The 23,953-nt window shown below is 37.9% G+C and overlaps 1 protein-coding gene across 6 annotated transcripts in view; it reads left to right on the top strand.

Moving 5' to 3' along the window:
* Window positions 1–23,953, top strand: part of LOC112404727 (A-kinase anchor protein 13-like) — a 300,167-nt gene that overhangs the window by 221,770 nt on the left and 54,444 nt on the right. For all 6 annotated transcript variants that reach the window (XM_024752831.1, XM_024752829.1, XM_024752827.1 and 3 more), the window contains 2 exons: window positions 14,500–14,575; window positions 19,754–19,890. In XM_024752831.1, coding sequence (XP_024608599.1) covers window positions 14,500–14,575; window positions 19,754–19,890 — 213 coding nt within the window. The remainder of the gene's footprint in view (window positions 1–14,499; window positions 14,576–19,753; window positions 19,891–23,953) is intronic.

Raw genomic sequence — 23,953 nt, 5'->3', positions numbered from 1 at the left:
CCCCCCCCCCGTAGGGCTTACCTCGTATACCACCAGCTTTGTTAATAAGCTTTTCCCAAATCTCTGAGCCAGAAATGATCTTTTTTTATACTAGAGACTTCCTTACCTCTCTGGGTTTCAGGTACTAGTTTACCTATTGTATTTCACAAACTAGTCTGTTTCCCAACCTGTAGTCCCCAGTTTGTGGAGTTATTTCACGGGGTCTGATAAACCTTAGACCCATATGGTTATACGTGTGTCATCCTGGGATGTGGAGGCAGATGTAACCCTTGACATTTTAAATGAACAGAGAGGTCCCTCATACTTTAAAACTGTGGGACCTATTGTGCCAGTTGTCATCAGGATCATGATTCGTCTTTCGATTGCTGTACCTTGACACTGTTCCTTGCCTAAAGTGGGTACAGTACTCCCCAAAAGCTGACTGGCCAACGTGTGAATGAATCAGCAAGATAGTTCTAGGAAGACTTGTTATGCTAGATTTCCCCATCCTTTCCTGGTGAGGAAGTCTTTGATTTACCTGAAATTTACTAATTTTCAGTATAGGTTTTACTTTCAGTGTTTGTGAATGAGTCCTAATTCCAAAGAAGGAACCGACTGGAACTGCATCATTGCCAGATTTCCTGAAGCTTTTTGTGTACTTAGAGACAGTGAGCCTTCTCAGTACATCATTGGTAATTAACTGTTAGTGATTGAAAATGCAGGCTCCTTGAAATAGACAAAGCCAAAACAAACAAAAAACATTTCTTTCAATTACAGCATTTCAATGTTCAGAATATCGGCACCCACAGTTCCATATTTTAGTTGTTGCATTATGATAATACTTTATTTTCTAAATATTTTGGTCTAAATTGAACGTTGACTCTATTTTCCAACAAATCTTCTCCAGAGATGTTAAATGCAATTTGCCAGACTTAATCCAGTTTCATATTGCTTTAAAAAATTGTTTAAACAAAATTTGAATTCTGAGACAAAGTTAAGAATAAGAAGAGACATTTGCAGGGGTGGGGAAAGAGCGCTGGACTGGAAGTGAGGAAAACTGGGTCCTCACTCTGTCTCTAAGTGCTGTGTTACCTCCTTCGAGTCTCTTATTAAAGGGGGATGTGCCCCCATCCCCCTTTAATGGAGCTAGTAAAGGGAGGCAGAGTGATAATCCTGAAGGTTCTCCCAACTTATAGTTCTCTGTAAAATCATTGATGATAAGGAATTCAAAGATTATTCGCTAAGCATCTACCATCTACTCATTGGGAGATCCGTGGAATAAAAGATGGGATTCAGTTCTCAAGAAGCTTACAGTCTTTTGAGCAGATAAAGTTACCAGTACAATATAGTTCACACACAACTATACCATCCCCAAATCTAGCCTCAGTGAGTGTGTGGCCTCTTCTTGAAAATGGTAGTGTGCCTTCTTGTGGGACAGGAAAAAGGTCAAATCTAGGTGACAATACTTTGCAAACTTTAAAGTACCATGAATTTAGAAATATAAGGAGATGTTTTACAGTTTTAATTCTGGTATCACCTGTCTTGTTAAAATTGTTCTTTCCAAACTCACCACAAACCTCACAGTTGCCCAGTTCAGTAACTTCCTTTCAAAAATTTATCAGTTTTGACTTCTCAGCAGCAGTTGGCACTGTGGACCTACCTTCTCTTTTCAGCCCTCTGCTTCCTTAACTTCTGTGAAACTCATCTCTCTGAATTCTCCTGCCTCTACAAGGGCGTGGCAATCTCTGACCTCCCCCCTCTATATATTGTGCAATGCCTTGTATGAAGTGAAAGAGAAGAGTTGTTATTCTGGCCCAGTGTCTGTATGTCACATTTGTGACCTGGGTAGAAATGTATAAAGCATTTCAAGTATGGTTTGTCATTAGAGTATCCCATTCACTCTAATTCCCATTTCTGTTGGTCACAGCACACCGTGTCCAAGTCAGCACACATTTCAGTGCCTGATGTGTGCAAAATGCTATGGAACACTTATTTACTTAACATTTCCATGTCTCTCTCACATAAACTATGAGTTCTTTGAGGACTCAGTTCTTTTACTACTTCTGCTTTTAAGGCTTGACACAATGTTTTGATACACAGAAGGTTTTAGTACTTTTTTTTTTTAAGCCTTTATTGAATTTGTTACAATATCGCTTCTGCTTTATGTTTTGTTTTCTTTGGGCACAAGGCATGTGGGATCTTAACTCCTGGACCAGGGATCAAACCCACATCCCCTGCATTGGAAGGCAAAGTCTTAACCACTGGACTGCCAGGGAAGTCCCTATTTAGTACTTTTTTTTTTAATAAAAGAAGGAAGGAAACAAATCTGAGGGTGCTTAGCATTGTGTCTTTATAGAATCTTCCTTTCCTAGAAAGTAACCAATAGATTAAAAAATATTTTCCATTTTAAAAGAACGGAAGGTTGGAAGTATATCTCATATACTCATATGAGGTACCATTCATACCTGCTAGTTTGGCTACAACCAAAACACAGACAAGAACAGTAACAAGTGTTGGCAAGGGTGTGGAGAAATTAGAACACTCATATGTTGCTAGTGGGAATGTCAAATGGTACAGCCACTCTGGAAGTCTGGCAGTTCCTCAAAATTTTAAACATAAAGTTATCGTATGACACAGCAATTCTACTCCTAGATGTATACCCAAGAGAAATGAAACACGTCCACCAAAAACTTGTGTATGGTTATTAACAACAGGATTATTCATAACAGCCAGCAAGTGAAAACAGCTCAAATGTCCATCAGCTGAAGAATAAATAAATAAAATGTGGGCATGTCTATACAGTGGAACATTATTTGGCAGTAAGATTAAGTACTAATACATGCTAAGACACGGATGAACCTTGAAAGCCTCTTGCTAAGTGAAAGAAGCCAGTCACCAAAGACCTCATAATGTACAATTCCATTTATATGAAATGTCCAGAGCAGACAAATCCATAGAGACAGAAAGTAGATTACTGATTGCCTAGAACTGGGTTTCGGGTGGGGTGTGACTGCTACTCAGTTTCTTTTTGGTGCCATGAAAGTATTCTAAAATTAATTAGTGGTGATGCTTACACAACTCTGTTAAATGGGTGAGTTTTAGAGTATATGAATTACATTTCAATAAAGGTCTTAAAATGCAAAATTACACACACACAATGCAATGTGGTGTCCTGGATTGGATCCTGGAACAGTAAAGAAGATTATTGGAAAAATGAATGAAATCCAAAGTCTGTAATTTAATTAATAGTAGTGTACCAGTGTTGGTTTCTTAGTATTGACAAATGTACTGTGATTATGTAACATTGAAGAAACTGGTGAGACCCTGTGTATGAGAACTCTGTACTATCCACGTTTATAAAAATTAAATTTTTAAAAAAGTAACACAGTCATTAAAGAAAATTCAGGAAGCTATAGAAAAATCAAAACGGATATTAGTTGTCTCTTTATCATTATTCAAGCATAACCACTCAGTGAAAAATTGAATCAGATTAGAGTTTTTCACCACATAGGTGTGATCATATTGAGAGATTTTTGGCTGCCACTGTGTTTAAGTGTTTTAATACTGTTTAATATAGACTAATTTGTCAAAGTGTGATGGGTCTGAGATTTTACCCTGCTTGTAAGGTACCAAGTTAGCCTGACAATTTCATGGCTGCTGGCTGAAGTCATGGAACTCCTGGGTCAGAGACAGATGAATTTATTACTCATCATTCAGAAAGCACCATGAACATCAGCTTAGCTTCTCGTTGGTTCTTCTTGCTTCCCTAGTCTCACGGGAGCAATACGGAGGGGCCCAGGTAGATGCTCTGTCACAGCTGAGGAACCCCAACGTTAGGAAACCGGAATTTTTACATTGGGCAGTAAGCCTACCTGACGTTTGCTCTGATTCAACACATCTGCCCTTTGCTTCAGAAAGAAGCAATATCTCTATCTTCCAAGGCTGTTTGATACATAGACATTCTTGAAAAGGTAGTCTAGAACAAAAGGACAGTCAGTGTCCTTTGCTCACAAGACATGCAGAAAAAGGGGAGACCCATGGGGAATTGCCTCCCACCACTAATACGTTCTCATCCTTGTTATTCAGAAATTAGTGTATTTAGTTAGAGGTTTGATTTAATTTTAATTTCTTTCAGTATTATTTTACTTATTATTTTAAGTAATACTCTTAAATATTTTTTTTGTTAAATAATACATTATTTTAAATAAATATTTATGGATTACTTACATTATATGTTATTTTGCAAAATGTATAACTCACTTTCTGTAACACACAAATGCCTAAAATTACATGAAAAGTGTAGAGTATTAGTCCCTCAAATATTGAAGGCAAGAATGTTCGGTTTACTTATTGGCTATGGAATGATGTGTGAAAAGGTGACGAAAAACATTCTCAGATAAAGAATTTTAACAAAGTTTCCTAAAATGTTGACTGAAGAGGTGTTGAAGATCATGGAAGGGGAGAGAGCAAAGTCCTGATAATGCAGAGCGGCTTGGCATTCTTTGCTGTTTAAAGGAACTGCTTTTTTATTTCTGTTACCTATTTAAATTTGTTGCTCTATTCATGGAGCAAAAGTACAGCAATTCTGGACTCTTGCTTTTCCTGTTAACAGAGAAACTTACTTCACTGGAAGTGAACTTTGGCTCATTTCAAATGAGATGCAGTTCACAGTAAGAAAATCCTTCTCTAAATGGAAGATTTTTTTGTTTTTAAAGAAAATTTGCTGTTTCAGTTCTTTGAAAGTTGTGGATAGGGTTTGTTAACATTACTGAATTTGAGGTTTCTTCCTTAGGCACATTCAAATTGCATTTTGAAAGGGGATATTTTGCATAATCTCAGGGAACCTGCTGGAGGTTTTCTTTTCCATTCAAGATAACTTTCAAATTTTGGGCATCATTTTGTAACAGATCAGGAATTGAAACATTGATGGCCCCTGGTCCCCACCTCCTCTCCTCTCTAAAGGTGAAAGAGCTGAAATGAGCGAATGATTTGGTGTTTTGTTTCATGGTTATTTGCAAGCAGCCTAATTCCTTGCATTTCTTCTTTGTCACACAGTTGTAATTTGACAGAATGTCCCATAGCTTTCTACCTTATCCCACATAGCATACTTAGTAAAACTGTTGGTCCTTCTCACCAATATAGTTTAGTATCTTCTCACCAAAGATCAGAAATTTACCAGTAGGTACACATGATATTGTAGAAACCGTTAAGTAAAATCATCTTTGAGCATAATAAATATTCAACTACTTGGTAATTTGTTTGGATACTCCTACTTGTATTGTTTAGAATCCACTGACTGTTTCCGTGTTAGTGAAACTAGAGGATTATAATGTTAAGGTGTGTGGGAGTGGTAAAAACTGAAATGTAGTATTATACTTCTCTTTTGGGGGTACATTTTTTCAGCTTTACTGCGATATAATTTATATACAATAAAACTCACCAATTTAAGTTCACAGTTTGATGAGTTTTGACAAATGTTTGAATTGTGTAGTCACTGCCACAGTCATGATAGGAACATTTCCATCACCCCTACAGTTCTCTCCTGTCCCCTTGCAGTCAGCCTGTTCCTCCAGTCCCTGTTAATCACTAATACGCTTTCTTGTATAAATTTCGCCTTTTCTAAGGTATTATATAAATGGAACCATACAGTAGGTAGTCTTTTTGTATGGCTTTTTTCTTTTAATTTAACATAGTGATCTTGAGATTTGTCCATGTTGTTTGTATCTGTAGTTCATTCCTTCTGATTCTGAGTCTGTTGCATTGAATGATGTATCACAATTCGTTTATCCATTTACCCATTGATGACAGTCTGGGCTGTTTTCAGTTTGGGGTTATCATGAATTAAGCTGCTGTGAAATTCCAGTAAAAGTCTTTGTGTAAAGGTATATTTTGATTTTTGGGGTGGTAAATACCACAGTGGGATTGATTGCTATGTTGTCTATAAATATATGTTTGACTTTATAAGAAACTGCTAAACTGCTTTCTAAAGTGACTTACTATTTTGCATTCTCCCAGCAATGTTACCAGTGTTTCAGTTGCTCCATCTTTGGCAACACTTGGAATTACCAGTTTTTAATTTTAACCATTTGAATGGCTGTAGACTGTTATTTCCTTGTGGTTTTAATTTACTTTTCCCTGATGAGTAACGGTGTTCAGCATCTTTTCCTGCATTTATTTACCATTCATAATCTTCTTTGATGAAATGTTTATTCAAATCTTTTGCCTATGTGAAAAAGCATGTTTGTCTTACGGCATTGTAAGAGGTTTTGTTGTTGTTGTTGTTATGTGTATTTTAATATTCTAATTACCAGTCCTTTAGAAGATACATGTTTTGTAAATATTTTCTCCCAGTCTGTGGCTTGCCTTTTCATTTTCCTAACAATGCTTTTTGAGGAGCAAGACTTTAAAAGAATTTTGACGTCGTCAAATTTACAAGTTTTTTTCATGCTTTTTTAATGCATGCTAGGAAATCTTTGCCTAACCCAGTGTCACAAAAAACATTCCCCTCTTTTCTTCTAGAAGTTTTGTTGTTTTAAGTTTAACATTTAGATATATTTTGAGCTCATTTTTATAGACAATATGAAGTTTGAGATTTGGGGGAGATTTATTTGTTTGTTTTCACATGAACACCCAATTTTTGCAACTTCATTTGTTAAAAACCTATTCTTTCCTCATTGGAATACCTAGACATCTTTGTCAAAAATGAATAGGTCATATCTGTGAAGGTCTATTTGTGGATCCTCTCTTGTTCTTTCGATCTGTATGCCTGTCTTTATACCAGTACCAAACTGGCTTTATTAATATAGCGTTTTTAAAAAATAAATTGATTGATTGATTTTGGGCTGCGTTGGGTCTTCGTTGCTGCCCGTGGGCTTTCTCTAGTTGCAGCGAGCAGGGGCTACTCTTTGTTGTGGTACACGGGCTTCTCCTTGTGGTGGCTTCTCTTTGTTGCAGAACACAGGATCTAGGCGTGCGGGCTTCAGTAGTTGTGGCACGCAGGCTCAGTAGTTGTGGCTCGCAGGCTCTAGAGCGCAGGCTCCGTAGTGGTGGTGCATGGGCTTAGTGAGATCGTCCCGGACCAGGGCTTGAACCCGTGTCCCCTGCATTGGCAGGCGGATTCCTAACCACTGCACCGCCAGGGAAGTCACAATATAGCTTTTTTTTTTCTTTGTTTTTTGGGGGGCATGGATTTTATTTAATGTTTATCTCTACGTTTTTGGGAAATTATCCAAACTTCTAAAAGTACTTTTTTTAAAATTTATTTTTTTATACAGCAGGTTCTTATTAGTTATCCGTTTCATACACATCAGTGTATACATGTCATTCCCAATCTCCCAATTCATCCCCCCACCCCCCCTGCCGCTTTCCCCGCTTGGTGTCCATACGTTTGTTCTCTACATCTGTGTCTCAGTTTCTGCCCTGCAAACCGGTTCATCTGTACTATTTTTCAAGGTTCCCCATATACACGTTAAGATACGATATCTGTTTTTCTCCTTCTGACTTACTTCACTCTGTATGACAGTCTCTGGATCCATCCACGTCTCTACAAATGACCCAATTTCGTTCCTTTTTATGGCTGAGTAATTCCATTGTATATATGTACCACATCTTTTTTTTTTTAATTAATTTATTTATTTTTGGCTGTGTTTGGTCTTCATTTCTGTGCAGTCTTCTTTCTCTAGTTGTGGCAAGCGGGGGCCACTTTTCATCGCAGTGCACGGGCCTCTCACTGTCGCGGCCTCTCTTGTTGCAGAACACAGGCTCCAGACGCACAGGCTCAGTAGTCATGGCTCACGGGCCTAGTTGCTCCACAGCATGTGGGATCTTCCCAGACCAGGGCTCGAACCCATGTCCCCTGCATTAGCAGTCAAATTATCAACCACTGCACCACCAGGGAAGCCCTAACACATCTTTATCCTTTCGTCTGTCGATGGGCATTTAGGTGGCTTCTATGACCTGGCTATTGTAAATAGTGCTGCAGTGAACACTGGAGTGCATGTGTCTTTTTGAGTTACAGTTTTCTCTGGGTATATGCCCAGTAGTGGGATTGCTGGGTCATATGGTAATTCTATTTTTACTTTTTTAAGGAACCTCCATATTTTTCTCCATAGTCGCTGTATCCATTTACATTCCCACCAACAGTGCAAGAGGGTTCCCTTTTCTCCACACCCTCTCCAGCATTTGTTGCTTGTAGGTTTTCTGATGATGCCCATTCTAACTGGTGTGAGGTGATACCTCACTGTAGTTTTGAGGTGCATTTCTCTAATAATTAGTGATGTTGAGCAGCTTTTCATGTGCTTCTTGGCCATCTGTATGTCTTCTTTGGAGAAATGTCTATTTAGGTCTTCTGCCCAGTTTAGGATTGGGTTGTTTGTTTTTTTAATAATGAGCTGCATGAGCTGTTTATATATTTTGGAGATTAATCCTTTGTTGATTCGTTTGCAGATATTTTCTCCCATTTCTGAGGGTTGTCTTTTCGTCTTGTTTGTAGTTTCCTTTGCTTTGCAAAAGCTTTTAAGTTTCATTAGGTCCCATTTGTTTACTTTTGTTTTTATTTCCATTACTCTAGTAGGTGGATCAAAACAGATCTTGCTGTGATTTATGTCAAAGAGTGTTCTTCCTATGTTTTCCTCTAAGAGTTTTATAGTGTCTGGTCTTACATTTAGGTCTCGAATCCATTTTGAGTTTATTTTTGTGTATGGTGTTAGGGAGTGTTCTAATTTCATTCTTTTACATGTAGCTGTCCAGTTTTCCCAGCACCACTTATTGAAGAGACTGCCTTTTCTCCATTGTGTATCCTTGCCTCCTTTGTCATAGATTAGTTGACCATAGGTACGTGGGTTTAACTCTGGGCTTTCTATCCTGTTCCATTGATCTATATTTCTGTTTCTGTGCCAGGACCATACTGTCTTGATTACTGTAGCTTTGTAGTATAGTCTGATGTCAGGGAGTCTGATTCCTCTAGTGCTTTTTTTTTCCCTCAAGACTGCTTTGGCTATTCAGGGTCTTTTGTGTCTCCATACAAATTTTAAGATTTTTTGTTCTAGTTCCATAAAAAATGCCATTGGTGATTTGATAGGGATTGCATTGAATCTGTAGATTGCTTTGGGTAGTATAATCATTTTCACATTGTTGATTCTTCCAATCCAAGAACATGGTATATCTCTCCATCTGTTTATATCATGTTTAATTTCTTTCATCAGTGTCTTATAGTTTTCTACATGTAAGAGTCTTTTATTCTCCCTAGGTAGGTTTATTCCTAGGTATTTTATTCTTTTTGTTGCAGTGGTAAATGGGAGTGTTTCCTTAATTTCTCTTTCAGATTTTTCATCATTAATGTATAGGAATGCAAGAGATTTCTGTGCATTAATTTTGTATCCTGCAACTTTACCAAATTAATTAATTAGCTCTAGTAGTTTTCTGGTGGCATTTTTAGTTTCTCTATGTATAATATCACGTCATCTGCAAACAGTGACAGTTTTACTTCTTTTCCAATTTGTATTCTTTCTATTTCTTTCTGATTGCTATGGCTAGGACTTCCAAAACTGTGTTGAATAATAGTGGTGAGAATGGACATCCTTGTCTTGTTCCTTATCTTAGAGGAAATGCTTTCTGTTTTTCACCATTGAGAATGATGTTTGCTGTGGGTTTATCATATATGGCCTTTATTATGTTGAGGTAGGTTCCCTCTATACCCACTTTCTGTAGAGTTTTTACTTTCAGTCTGAATGTGTCACTAGGTCTGAAGTGGGTCTGTTGTAGACAGCATATATATGAGTCTTGTTTTTGTATCCATTCAGCAAGCCTGTGTCTTTTGGTTGGAACATTTTAATCCATTCACTTTTAAGGTAATTATCGATACGTGTGTTCCTATTACCATTTTCTTAATTGTTATGGGTTTGTTTTTGTATGTCCTTTTCTTCTCTTGTGTTTTTCACTTAGAGAAGTTCCTTTAGCATTTGTTGTTTGGTGGTGCTGGTTTGGTAGTGCTGAATTCTCTTAGCTTTTGCTTGTCTGTAAAGCTTTTGATTCCTCCATCGAATCTGAATGAGACCCTTGCCAGGCAGAGTAATCTTGGTTGTAGGTTCTTCCCTTTCATCACTTTAAATATGTCATGCCACTCCCTTCTGGCTTGTAGAGTTTCTACTGAGAAGTCAGCTGTTAACCTTATGGGAGTTCCCTTGTATGTTATTTGTCATTTTTCCTTTGTTTGCTTTCAGTAATTTTTCTTTGTCTTTAATTTTTGCCAGTTTGATTACTATGCGTCTCAGTGTGTTTCTCCTTGGGTTTATCCTGCCTGCAACACTCTGCGCTTGCTGGACGTGGGTGGCTATTTCCTTTCCCATGTTAGGGAAGTTTTCGATTATAATCTCTTCAGATATTTTCTCGGGTCTTTTCTCTCTCTCTTCTCCTTTTGGGACCCCTATAATGCGAATGTTGTGTTTAATGTTGTCCCAGAAGTCTCTTAGGCTGTCTTCATTTTTTTTCATTCTTTTTTCTTTATTCTGTTCTGTGGCAGTGAATTCCACCATCCTGTTTCCAGGTCACTTATCCATTCTTCTGCCTCAGTTATTCTGCTATTGATTCCTTCTAGTGTATTTTTTATTTCAGTTATTGTATTGTTCATCTCTGTTCTTTAATTCTTCTAGGTGTTTGTTCTTTAATTTTTCTAGGTCTTTGTTAAACATTCCTTGCATCTTCTTGATCTTTGCCTCCATTGTTTTTCCGAGGTCCTGGATCATCTTCACTATCATTATTCTCAATTCTTTTTCTGGAAGGTTTCCTATCTCCACTTCATTTAGTTGTTTTTTGGGGGTTTTATCTTGTTTCTTCACCTGATTCATAGCCCTCTGCCCTTTCATCTTGTCTGTCTTTCTGTGATTGTGGTTTTTGTTCCGCAGGCTGCAGGGTTGTGGTTCTTCTTGCTTCTTCTGGTGGATGAGGCTATCTATGAGGCTTGTGCAAGTTTCCTGGTAAGAGCAGCTGGTGGTGGGTAGCGCTGGGTGTTGCTGTTTTGGGCAGAGCTCTGTAAAACTTCAGTCTGCTTGTCTGCTGATGGATGAGACTATCTGTGAGGCTTGTGCAAGTGTCCTGATAGGAGGGACTGGTGGTGGGTAGCACTGGGTGTTACTCTATTGGGCAGAGCTCAGTAAAATTTCAGCCTGCTTGTCTGCTGATGGGTGGGGCTGGGTCCCTCCCTGTTGGTTGTTTGGCCTGAGGCAACCCAACCCTGGAGCCTACCTGGCCTCTTTGGTTGGGCTAATGGCAGACTCTGGGAGGGCTCACGCCAAGGAGTACTTCCCAGAACTTCTGCTGCCAGTGTCCTTGTCCTCACGGTGAGCCACAGCCACCCCCGTCTCTGCAGCAGACCCTCCAACACTAACAAGTAAGTCTGGTTCAGTCTAGTATGGGGTCACTGCTCCTTCCCCTGGGTCCCGATGCACACACCACTTTGTGTGTGCCCTCCATGAGTGGAGTCTCTGATTCCCCCAGTCCTGTCCAAGTCCTGCAGTCAAGTCCTGCTACCCTTCAAAGTCTGATTCTCTAGGAATTCCTCCTCCCGTTGCCGGACCCCCAGGTTGGGAAGCCTGATGTGGGGCTCATAACCTTCAGTCCAGTGGGTGGAATTCTGTGGTAGAAGTGTTCTCCAGTTTGTGAGTCACCCACCCGGCAGTTATGGGAATTGATTTTATTGATTGCGCCCCTCCTACTGTCTCATTATGGCTTCTCCTTTGTCTTTGGATGTGGGGTATGTTTTTTGCTGAGTTCCAGTGTCTTCCTGTGGATGATTGTTCAGCAGTTAGTTGTGATTTCGGTGCTCTCACAAGAGGGAATGAGCACACGTCCTTTTACTCCGCCGTCCTGAACCAATCTCCCTAAAAGCTTTTATATATAGTAAGTCTTGAGGTCAAGTAGTGATGAATTGGGGAGAATTAACAATTTAACAGAATTGAGTTTTCTGATCTATGAACATGGTGTCTCTACTTAAGCCTGCTTTAATTTTTCTCAGTAGTGTTTTGCAGTGTTTAGAGTACAGGTATTACTCATATTTTATTAAATTTATGCCTGATTATTTTATATTTCTTGATGCTATTGTAAATTGTATTACTTTTGTTTTTAACTTTAATTTTTAATTGTTCACTCCTAATATATAGGACTAGTATTAATTTTTTTTTGTACATTGACTTTATAACATTCAGCTTTGCTAAACTCGTTTATTCTAGTAGCATTTTTGTAGATTCCTTGAGATTTTCTCCATAGATAATCATGCCATCTATGAATAAAGTAGTAACTACTTCTATTCTACATCTTTGCATTTTATTTCTTTTTCTGCTTTACTGCATTGGCTAGAACCTGTACCTATTGAATAACAGTGCTGAGAGTGGACATTCTTGCCTTGTTTTTGATCTCTTTGATATCAGGATTTTTTAAATAGATGCCCTTTATCAGGTTGAGGAATTTCCTTTCTGTTTTCAGTGTTCTATGAGTTTTAGATGTTGAATTTTGCCAAATTCTTCTCTGCATCTCTTGATAATCATTAGTTTGTGAGAGGTTTTGGTCTATTAATAAATTGATTTTCAAATGTTAAACCAACCTTGCTTTACTGGGATGAATTTGGTCATGATGTTTATCTTTTTTCTATATTGCTGGATTCAGTTTCCTAATTTTTGTTCAGGATTTTTTCGTCTATGTTCCTGAGGATATTGATTTATAATTTTCTTACGTCTTTGTCTAGTTTTGGTGTCAGGGTAATGCTGGGCTTATAAAATGAGCTGTATATTGTTCCCTCCTCTTTTGTTTTCCTTAGGAGTTTGTGTAGAATTGCTATTATTTCTTCCTTAAATGTATGGTGCCATTTACCTCTGAAGTCATCTGGGCCTGGAGTTTTCCTTACAGGAAAGTTTTAAACTATGTATTCAATGTCTTTAATAGAATAAGGGTGTACAGATTATCTGTATCTTTTTGAAAGAATTTTGGTAGTTTGTGTCTTTCATGAAATGCTTCCATTTCATCTAACTTGTTGTATTTCTTGTTCGTAATGATATTTCCCTATCATCCTTTCAGTGTCTGTAGGATCTTTAGTGATGTCCCCCTTTAAATTCTTGATACTGGTAATTTTTAACTTAGAATTCTTTTCTGGTCTATCTAGTTAAAGTTTTACTGATATCAATAAACTGATCTTCTAAGGATCCAGCTTTTGATCTTATTGATTTTATTTTTCTGTTTTCTCTTTCACTGATTTCTGCTCTTTGTTTTACTCATCATGTTTGCTTTGTGTTAATTTTGCTAAGTTCTTAAGGTGGAAGCCTAGATCACTGATTTGAGACATTCCTTTTCTAAAACAGGGATTTAATATTATAAATTTTGCTCTAGGCATTATTTTGGCTGTATCTCACAAATTTTCATATGTGGTATTTCTATTTTTATTCAGCTTGAAATATTTTCTGATATTTAATGTTTCCTTAAGATTTCTTTTTAGAAGTTTTTTTAAAATTTTTTTAAATATTGGGTTTTTCCAGATATCTTTTTGATTTTGGTTTCTAATTTGATATTGTTGTGGTCAAAGAGCATGTTTAATATGATTTTAATCCTCAAATTTGAGACTTGTGTTATACGACAGAATATATTCTATCTTGGTGAACATACCATGTGCATTTGAAAAGAATGTGTATTCTGTTGTTGGGTAAAAGGCTCAGTATATGTTGATTAAATCAAATTGGTTGATGATGTTTTCCAAGTTCTTTATGTATATTCTTGCAGATTTTGTGTCTACCTGTTTTATCAATTACTGAGAGAGGGCTGTTGAAATCTCTAATGGTAGTTTTAAAAATTACATTATTTTTAATCTAATGAAAGTAGAAAGTCATAATGTTAAGATGGTTTGGAGTTGTAAAGGCTAAATTTTAAAAAAATGTTTTAAGGCGGGTGTATGTGCTTCTTAATATGCTTTAGAATCACGTAAGTTTGTATTCCATTCCCAGTCCTGCCATTTATTACCTTAGCAACTCCTCTAAGCGTAGCTGTTCTTTGGATAGAGATATTACAAACTTCTTGGAGCTAGTGTGGGGATTAAATGCAATAATGTATGTAGAATTCTTAACCTGATGCCCAACATACAGTAATTCTTGAACAAATAGGAATTATTTTTGCATTTTCTGAGTTGCAACCTAGGATGTGAAATGCATATTTCAATATTTGATCCCTTTCACCTGTTAACTTGTTTTTCTTTTTTATTCCTCCATTGGCCCGCACCATGATCTTCCTCTTTGTATATCTTTTTTCCTTTTGTTTTTATATGCCCAACTTTTACTGATAGTTTCTTTAGAGTCTTAATTGAGTATAGATTGCCTTGTTGTGTTGTGAAAAAGGTTTTTTCTTGACATAATTTTACCCACTTTGCAATAAAATATTAAAGAAAAAGATAGGAGTGTTGGTGTGGTAGATACACTTGCAACCGCTGTATAAACATCCCACACTACTTCACTGTCTGAAGGTCAATCTCTTTTTCTTTTTCTTCAGATAAACCGAGAAAGTTGGTGTACCATTGAGCCATGCCCAGATGCAGCATCTCTCTTGGCTCCGACGCAGAGCGCAGGTACGCGGGGATTCTCCAACTTCCAATTTGCTTGAATAACTCATCCAAAATGTCCATTTTCTAGAGCCACATTCCCACTCTAATAACAGATTGTTTGATTTCAAGGTCTGTCCTTCATGAGCATTAATGGGATAAATCAGAAGAAGGGGTGTATGTGATTTGGGTTTGTAGGCATTTTGTCTCACAGTTGAAAATGAGCACGTAATTACCTAAATTTCACTTCAGTATTAAGTTTTCACATGTGGCTTTATGATTTATTAATTCATCTGTGAAGGCGTATGTGCTGTGCATATATGTACATGTGATAAAGGTTTCTTATTATGGTAAAACTATAAATATGTATTATTAAGGACTAATCCTGGGGCTCTCGATTTTGGCTGTACATTGAAATTACCTAGGGAGCTTTAAAAATGTAGTGATCTCTGGGTCCTGCCCCTAGGGATTCTGATTTAATTGGACTAGGGTGTGGTCTGGGCATCAGAATCTTTAAAAGCTCCCTTGGTTCCTCTGCTTTGTAGCCAAGATTGAGAGCCATAATCTTTGGAAGTATTGTCAGCAATTGAGTCTTTCCTTAAGCACCCATGAGGTATTAGTAACATTGGATGAGGGTAAAATTCTCTTAAGACCTTGCTGGTTAATGACACAGCACATGATCTGTGGTTAGTTAGGAATCCCAACTTTTTATCCAAGTTTGGCCACTAATTCACTGTGACGTAAGGTACGTTCCCTAATGTCTGTGTGCTCTATTGTCTTCCATCCCTAAAGCCTTACTGGCCTTTCTTAAGGGAAGAGTCCGAATGACCTGGTGAGTAACTGAAGTCTCTGTGCCTGTTCTTGCAGCTGGTAATTTGCATTTTGGGCTCTTGAGTCGACTTTACCCAACAAAACCTCTGTTAACCTTTCCAGTTTTCATTGACCTGCTTTAAAAATTACCGAGTTTTCATTTACTGGTCTTTTAGAGACAGTTTAGCTGTGGATGTCCTGCAGTAGTATTAAATTTAAAGACAGATGGTTCAAATCCTCTATCTCCAGAGAAGTTTCCTGCTGATTCTCAGTCCTCTGACTTTGCTCCAAAGGAAGCGTCAGAACAAATATGAAAAGTTTTTTTCTGTTTTTCTCTCACGTGGAGAAAGAGGTTAAAGGATATTATTATGCTGTAGTTGTGTTTCGGGTCTCCGAATATTATAAGACTGATCTTGTTCACAGATGTAACTTACATTTTCCCTATCTCTCCCCCTAGAATCTTCTACTTAAAAGTATAGAACTTACTATGTTTTGGTTCTTTAAGCTGTTTGGGGCTTTTTCTAAAAGTGTAATTACTTTCAACCACTCAGGCAGTGAAATTGTCTGCTGTGTAGAGGTTGCCTCATAATTTGAATATTCACAGGAAGTTTCTTCACATGCTGCAGTTTATTTTACTCATTTAAGGAAATGTATTTTGAACCCCTGAGCATTTTCCCCAGGGCATAATCTTGAATTTTGTTGACCTTCTCCATACCCCAGGCCCCAAAAGACTTTGGTTTTTTTAGAGTGATTCTTTTTAAACTTCAGTTTATCAAAACCCAAGATCTGGATTATGCTTCTGAACTTCAGACCTGAGATTTTTATTTTAGGCATATTGTTTTGTGAATTCTAGGTACTTTCAGTCATGTAGGTTTCTTTTTTTTTTTTTAAACATCTTTATTGGGGTATAATTGCTTTACAATGGTGTGTTAGTTTCTGCTTTATAACAAAGTCAATCAGTTATACATATGTTCCCATATGTCTTCCCTCTTGCGAGTCATGTAGGTTTCTTTCTTTTACTTTTAAACACAGCTCAAGAGAGCAATAGTGTTAGACTAAATAAGGTAGTAACATTTAAAATCACTTTGTATACTCTTCAATCCAGGATAAATGCAAACCTATTTAAATAGGAATAAATAACAGATGCATTATGATTAACATGGTTCAGCAAAGCCCAGTGAGTGGGCTGCTGGTAAGTGTTCCTACCCTTCCCCAACTATAATTTATTTACATATGTATAATTGAAACCTAAAAGACCAGATAGCACTTTAAAAGTGCACATTTTGTTAGCTTTTAAAAAGCTAGTGGCTCAGGACACAAAAGTTATAGACAGATTTATATATGGGTCGTAAAATGGGGTTGGCCCACCTCAAAGTGTAATGTCCTTACTGGATACTTGTCAAATCACACGTTACAGGTTAATGAAGCCTTAACTCCATTAGGCATGTTTATCGCATGCCTGCTGTGTACTCAGGGGCGGAGTTCTGGTTACTATATATATAAATTATTTCTCACCATCCCTACAACTATTTTAGGGGGGTACAAATCATCCCATTTCATTGGTATGGAAATGGAGACTTAGAGGGTCAAATTCCTTCTTGCCTGGGATCTTTTTGCTATAAGTATTCGGATCCAGATTTGAGCCCCATCAGCCTCACTCTGAAACCAATGATCATTCATTCCTGTTTATACCTTTGTTTGCTGCTCCACTTTATTCCTTAGGAAGGGGGGCATGTAAGAAGAAAGGAAAGATTTTATCCATTTTGAAAACTTGTCAACACATGTGAAATGAGGTATAGATTAGCTCTGCCTTAGGGTCCCCCCACTTCCATTTGTGGGGTTTCATAATGGCTTAAGGTCCTTTTCTCTCCCTTGTTCCTCGTTTTCATAGTTTTCCCTCCTCCCCAGCTCACCAACCAACATTGTATCACAGCAGCAGATTCTCATCCCAGACTTGGTTTGTGGTCCCTTGTAGTGCTGGCTTGGATTTATTTTCTGGGTGAGGTATTCCTACCAAGGCTGAGTCCGGATCTTCCCCGTGGATTTTCCATTAGAATGTCTTAAGCTGCTCTGTTTTCCAGGTCTGGAATTGGGACGTGGTCTGTTTGACTGCCAGCTGGACAGCTAGCACCTTAGCATAGTTGCTGCGGCAGCCCTTTCTTTCCTTGGCCAGTCCCCCTATTTTCCCCTCATCCATGGAGTGGAGTTTTTGATTTTTCCATGTGGGGAAAAGGTGTGGGGGGAACAAGTAGAAAAATCACAGCCACCAGCTCCACCTAAGTTAGTACATACTCTGGGATGTGGGAAAAAAGGGACCAGAACTCCAGAATCCCCATGATTTCCAGTCTTTAAAAGGAAAGGCTATTCCCATTAACTGACACACTCAGAAATAGTTTGGACCAAGACTGAAATGGACCAAGGTAATTTTTTCTTTAACTGAAACATTTTCAGATTAATCTGTGGGCCGTGCCTTTATTCCTATGGCATCCTTTCTGTACTTCTGTGTTGAAATTACCTCTTAATATATTCATTTCTACTACAAAATTGTAAACTACTCCCCCCTCCACATAGACAGAAACATTAGGCATCTCTTTTTATTTGGATAATTCCCAGTACCTAGTCAAATGCCTAACTAATAGAAAAGGTAATTTTATTGACAAGTGATTCATGACCTGTATCAGTGCAGTGCCTCTTTGACCCTTCCTCTAAGATTCCTGGCTAATGCAGGGCAAATTATTTATTGATTGATGATCAGTTATTAGTTAATTTAGATAAGAAAAACTTCCTCTTCTCATTATCTCTGAACACAGACCTGTACACACACACACACACACACACACACACACACACACACTTATTGTCTAAGCATAGACTATAAGAATTAAAAGAGACATTAGGGGTCATCTAGTTCAGTCTCCACTTCCACTTCTGTGCAGACAGCTTTTTTGAAATGTCTTGCCACGGTCACTCAGCCTTTGCTCCAGCCCTTCTGGTGAACGAGCCTCATGACTTTATAAGGCTGCCAGCCTATGGCCCGAAGCCCCGTTATAGTGAAGCTCTGGCTTCCACTTGGCGGGCTTTGTTCTCCCTCCTGAATGGCACAGGGCAAATCTGCAGCCATCCTCAGACACATTTTCTTCAAGCTCCTCTGCAACCTGAATGTATCTCAGGTGTTTCCACTCATGGTCACCTCATTACCATGCATGCATTTTTGTTTATCAGTGTTTTAATTTAATTTATCAATATTTAGGAACAAACACAACCGTATAGGTGCAGTGTTGGTGGCACATACTGGCCAGACTGTCCCCATTTTGGATTTGGGTGCATTGTCTATTAATAGAGCCTAAAACTATTAGTATTTGTTTGTTTTGCCATACCCTTGTATTGTGAACTCCTCTTGAATTTGCTTTCAAGCAAAACCTCCAGGTAGAGTTCTCATGAACTGCTAGGTAGCCAGGTTATCTACTCTGTCCCTCATCACTTAGTGTCACCTGCAGGTTTGATAAACATACGTATGTTTTTCCAAATCATGCTTAATGCTAACTAGAATGGAAACGCTTCATTCTTCAAAACTTCTTGAAGGAGGTTGATGTCTTACTTGGTTTCACCATGTACATAGAGATATTTTTCTCTCTGTTGTTATCAGGTCACATGTCCTTTTTGTTTACAGAGTTAAAGAAGAGAATGGGTTAAATACTTTGCTAATTTAAGCATACAAGTCTTTAGAATCCCTAGATGTACCAATGTAATATTTCTATCAAGGCCATCTCTGTCTGGTTCACCAGAGTCCACATCCTAGTTGTTGAACTGAAAACAGATTCTAGATTATATATTTTTCTTCATCACATTATTCATCCAATGTCAGATCTATTAAAGGTAGGAGAATTTAAATAGTTATATTTCTGTTATTGCTTAATAGAACCCGTGAGTTTAATACACAGGTATGTTTTATTAGTTATGCTCCCCCTTTGTCTTTTATCTCAGTATTTTGATAAAGTAACAAGTTTCCAGAAAGAACTTAAGTCTCAAAAACAGAAATTGCCCACAAATCCTGTCACATAGTTTCCTAATAAGGAACTTCTGATTTTGGTAACAAAAGAAATAAATTCTATAACTACCAGGAGGAAAAGATCATTATTTAAATACATAGGTGGAATTATGGTTCTAAATCATCATTTTATCTTTCTGTACCTGTGGTTTACATGACAAACTCATGGTTGTCCTGTAGTAACTGTATCAACTGAGAATTAAAAGCTACTAATTCGACTGTGTCCTTTACAGCTTTGTAGTATGAGGAGGGAGGGAGATTGATCAGTTGGTTGATTTAAAAGGCTGGAATGAAAAGAAACTGATTTTTTTTTTTAAAGCAGTGGTTTAATAAATTTTCTTTTTCAGAATGTGATAACTTCCTGGATGTTGGATTGGGCAGAGAGTGTGCCTCAAAACAAGGTGTCCTTAAAAGAGAATCTGGGAGTGATTCTGACCTCTTCCACTCACCCAGTGAAGAAGTGGACAGCATTATCTTCTCCAAGGTACTGTTGGACTCAGTGTGTGACTCCTGCTAGTAAGATGTGACTCCTACTAGCCTTACAGGGCTTCTCTTCAGGTCTTAGAGAAGTGTAAATGCCCCCTTTCAGAGAATGAAGCTCCAGGTTGCCAGGCCTTAGAAAGAGGCCTTGGCCACTTTATTTTCTGTAGAATCATGGCTGGTTACGTACAGGTTTTGAAGCTCACATTGAAGCCTAAAGAAATGGAAGTTCCTTTATTGTGAATTAAATCAGATGACAGTGAATACTTCTAAGGGGGCAGGAAGGAACCACAGCTCAGACTGTATGACGTCATGTGTATAAACTAACCACAGAGCCTTCTGATTAATGTGTTTAGGCCTGAAGCTCACTGTTGAGCTTGGTGATGTCACCTGTCCTCATGGAGCCTGCTTAATTGGAAGTTTCTAGAGCTCTGCTCAGGAATCCAAGCTTTCTCACTAGTGAAAAGCCAAGCCCATCCACATGAATCACCTCGTGTTTTCATATAATTTGAAGCTCTGAGAGAGTGTGTGTGTGTGTGTGTGTTGGTGGCGGGGGGCGGGGGGGTTGTTGCATTCTTTTGCTTATGTTTGTATCTGGTTGCAGCAAGGTTGGTTTTGTCTCCTAAGAAGAATAGAGGCCTTTCCCACAGCAGGATCAGCAAATGGTACTCAGTTATATGCCACAAGTGCTTGTCTTTATAATAGAGAGTGGTTGAGGGGGCAGAAACATGGCAGCTGTGCAGACGCCTTTGTGAGGGTTCACGATGACTTTGGAGAAGTGATGAGAGCAGTTGGGGTTAGTGGCTGCTTAGGTTCTCCAAGGCAGCGTGATGATGCTGGGTTTAAAAGTTACACTAGAAGAAGGCTTACCGTTCTGGGACTCTGGTCTGGAATGTATTTAAGCCTCTGTGCATTTACTTTCACTTTCCCTTCATTTTTGCTCAGTGGCTCTCGTATGCCTGCTTGGCCTCCCCTCGCCCTTTTCCTCGTTCCTTTTCCTTGTGGTCATTGTCTTCCAGAGGGCCTTGGAAAGACTCATGGCATTGTTACTCATAGAAGGGATTCTGTAAAGTGAAAAGTCCACACAACTGGGAGGATCTGTCCTTCTCCGAAGTTATTTAGGGAGAGGGACACCAATATGATCTTTTTTTTTTTTTTAACCAACAGAATTTAGGTAATTTCCACTGTGATTCTGAGGTTTTCATTGTAAGGACTCCTAAAGTGTCCACCTCCCCCCAAGGGGGAATACCATTCCGAAGGTGCATGTCTTTAAAAATGTATTGCTTTTATCCGAGATAAATAAATTAGATAATATCTCTAAGTTCCAGCTTTAAAACAGTCATCAGTAATCACTGAAGCTGGGTCATGGATACATGAGGATTTGTTAAACATTTATATATGTGTGAAAATTTTCTTAGTAAGAAATTTTTAACAAATTGCAACGTCTCCATTAAGAAATAATTGCTTGAACCTCCTAGGTGCGTGACAGCTTGCCCTGGGCGTTACCATCTCTGCAGAATGATAGTTATTTCTGGTTACTAAATGGAATGATTTTCCTAGCTAAGGAGAATTAGAATTTACTACATTTTACCTAATTATTCGAACTGCCAAAAGCACTTAGGAGATTGTTCATACAAGTGGCCAGTGCTAGATTTGGCAGTTTTTTCAGGATGACTGGACAGATACAATTTTTAAAGGTTGAAGCATATCCCTGAATAAACTTTGACCAACATTTCGTACTGGGGTGTCTCAGGAAGTCGAGAAATGGCGGATGCACTTTCACCTCTTCATGCTGACAGAAGAATGTCTGATGGCCTGGGGTGAGATTTGGAGGGTCCTTCCTCGTAGTGTCTCCGCTCTACCACTGTTGTTAGTGACAGAGAGGTTTTGCAATAATGTTTTCTCTAGCATTCATAAAACCCAGGGTTTACATGTGAAGGGAAAAGGAGACAGACAGACTCGTGTGTACAAGATGCTTACTTTATACTAGGCACTGAACAGAATTTTTAAAGTATGTGATCACATTTTATGCTCCCAGCAACCCTGCAAGGTGGGTGGTTTTATCTTCATTATACTACTGAGGAAATAGAGGCTCTGATTGGTAAAGAGGTTTACTCAAAATTACTCAGCTGGTAAGTAACAAAATTGAGATTTGTACATAGCCCTAACTCTGAAATCTGTTCATTTTCTGTTATTTTGCTCTCAACCTCCAGACACCTGCTTTAATAACCAGTGCTTTATATAGAAGCATGGCAGTGGCAGACAGGCCATCAGCTACTTCCTTAAAAGCCTTCCTCTGTGGTCATCCACACAACATGTACTGTGAAACATCAGACTGTCCCAGAGTTTCTTCTCAGGCTCCAGCCCTCCCACTCTCTCTTCTCTAAAAAATAATCTGTAGGCAAGGCATTGCAACATCCTTTCTGCGAACCATGAGTGGTGCATTAGGTCACTTCCTGCAGCCACTTGTGTGACTCTGGCCTTAACAGAGGTCTCTTTAACATTAGCCTGCGATGTTTGTCAGAACTTTCCACTTAATCTTATGTTTCCACTCAGTATGCCTGCCTCCTGGCAAGTATGACTCTTTGGTGAGTGTTGTGAGCTTCATGTTTATTCTTATGGATATTTGCTCATTTCTAAGTTCTTTTTTTCCATAGATCAACAGCATAAAATTTAAATTTTGTTTTTAACGTGAGAAGAAATCCTAGGATGCTTTCTGGCACTAGCTAAGAAAGAAAAGTGTGATCATAAAATACACGATCTGGGCCACTCTGTTATCCAAAAGGATAATTGAAAGCCACAGAAAATACTGATAGTTGCTGCCTCTTTTCCCAGAGATAAAGTAAAGCCCTTACACCTTGTTTTTTCCTCCAAGTTATAAGACATATCCACAATTGATTAAGAAAATCAAAGTAACTCCCCTAAGATGCTAACCCTTAAAGGAAAATCCTTTATTTTATATTGCTGTAGTTTGCTCACAAGTACCTAAACACCAAGCCAGAAATTTACCTTTTATTTTAAACTTTTAGAGATAAAAGTAAATATGTTTACAGAATCCAGATTAGAAAAACTATAATCACTTATGAATAAGTATTGAAATTATTGTAATTTCAGAACTGTGAAGCAGGGCTGATGCTTGCTGTCAGATACTTAAATAAAGTATTTTACATAAATGGATTAAGTGATTGGCATACATTAGGATTTTAAAATATGAGCTTTTATTTTCAAGGCACATGGCAGAGTGTCCTGTGTATAATATAATAGATAATAATTTATAAGTATTTGACGAGTAAGTGAATGAAAATTAAAGGGCTAGTATTTTGGCAATATTAAGCATGATTCCTTCAGGTGTAGTAATAAGATATAAACTGCATAGCTATTTCTATATTTCTGTGTATATAAGTGTATATAATGTTTACACCTCTCTATATACATATCTATATCTTACCTATATGGTGTAACACTGGTTAAGAAAGCTAGTCAGGCATTTTTTCCCCCAACATTTTATTTTAAAAATTCTGAAACAGAAAAGTTAGAAGAATTGTGCAGTGAACATCCACCACCTAAATTCTGCAATTAACTTTTTATTATATTTGCTTTGTTACATAGTTATGCATCTGTCTCTCATTCTTCCACCTACCAGTTCATCTAATTTCTTTGATGCACTTCAAAATAACTTACAGATATCAATACACTTCACCCCTAAATACTTAGAATTCAGTATTTGTTTATAGGGTTGTTGTTTTTTGTTTTTTTATAAAATTTACATACAATGAAGTATGCAGTCTCAAGAGTACCATTCAATGACTTCCCTCCCAACTTTATTGAGTTATAATCGACAAATAAAAATCATATATATTTGAGGTGTATGACATGTTGTTTATATATATATATATATAAATAAACACACATATGTATGATACTTACATACATATTACATACATACATTGTGAAGTGATTACCACAATCAGGCTAACTAACATATCTGTCACCTCATGTAGTTACTTTTTATGTGTCTGGAGAAAACACTTGAGATTTACTTTCTTGGCAGATTTCAAGGATACAGT

The sequence above is a fragment of the Neophocaena asiaeorientalis genome, unplaced genomic scaffold (assembly GCF_003031525.2).
Source record: "Neophocaena asiaeorientalis asiaeorientalis breed wild unplaced genomic scaffold, Neophocaena_asiaeorientalis_V1.1 scaffold109, whole genome shotgun sequence".
NCBI lineage: Eukaryota > Metazoa > Chordata > Mammalia > Artiodactyla > Phocoenidae > Neophocaena > Neophocaena asiaeorientalis.
Note: the sequence above shows the minus strand (reverse complement) of the source record. Positions and strands in the feature narration are given on the sequence as shown.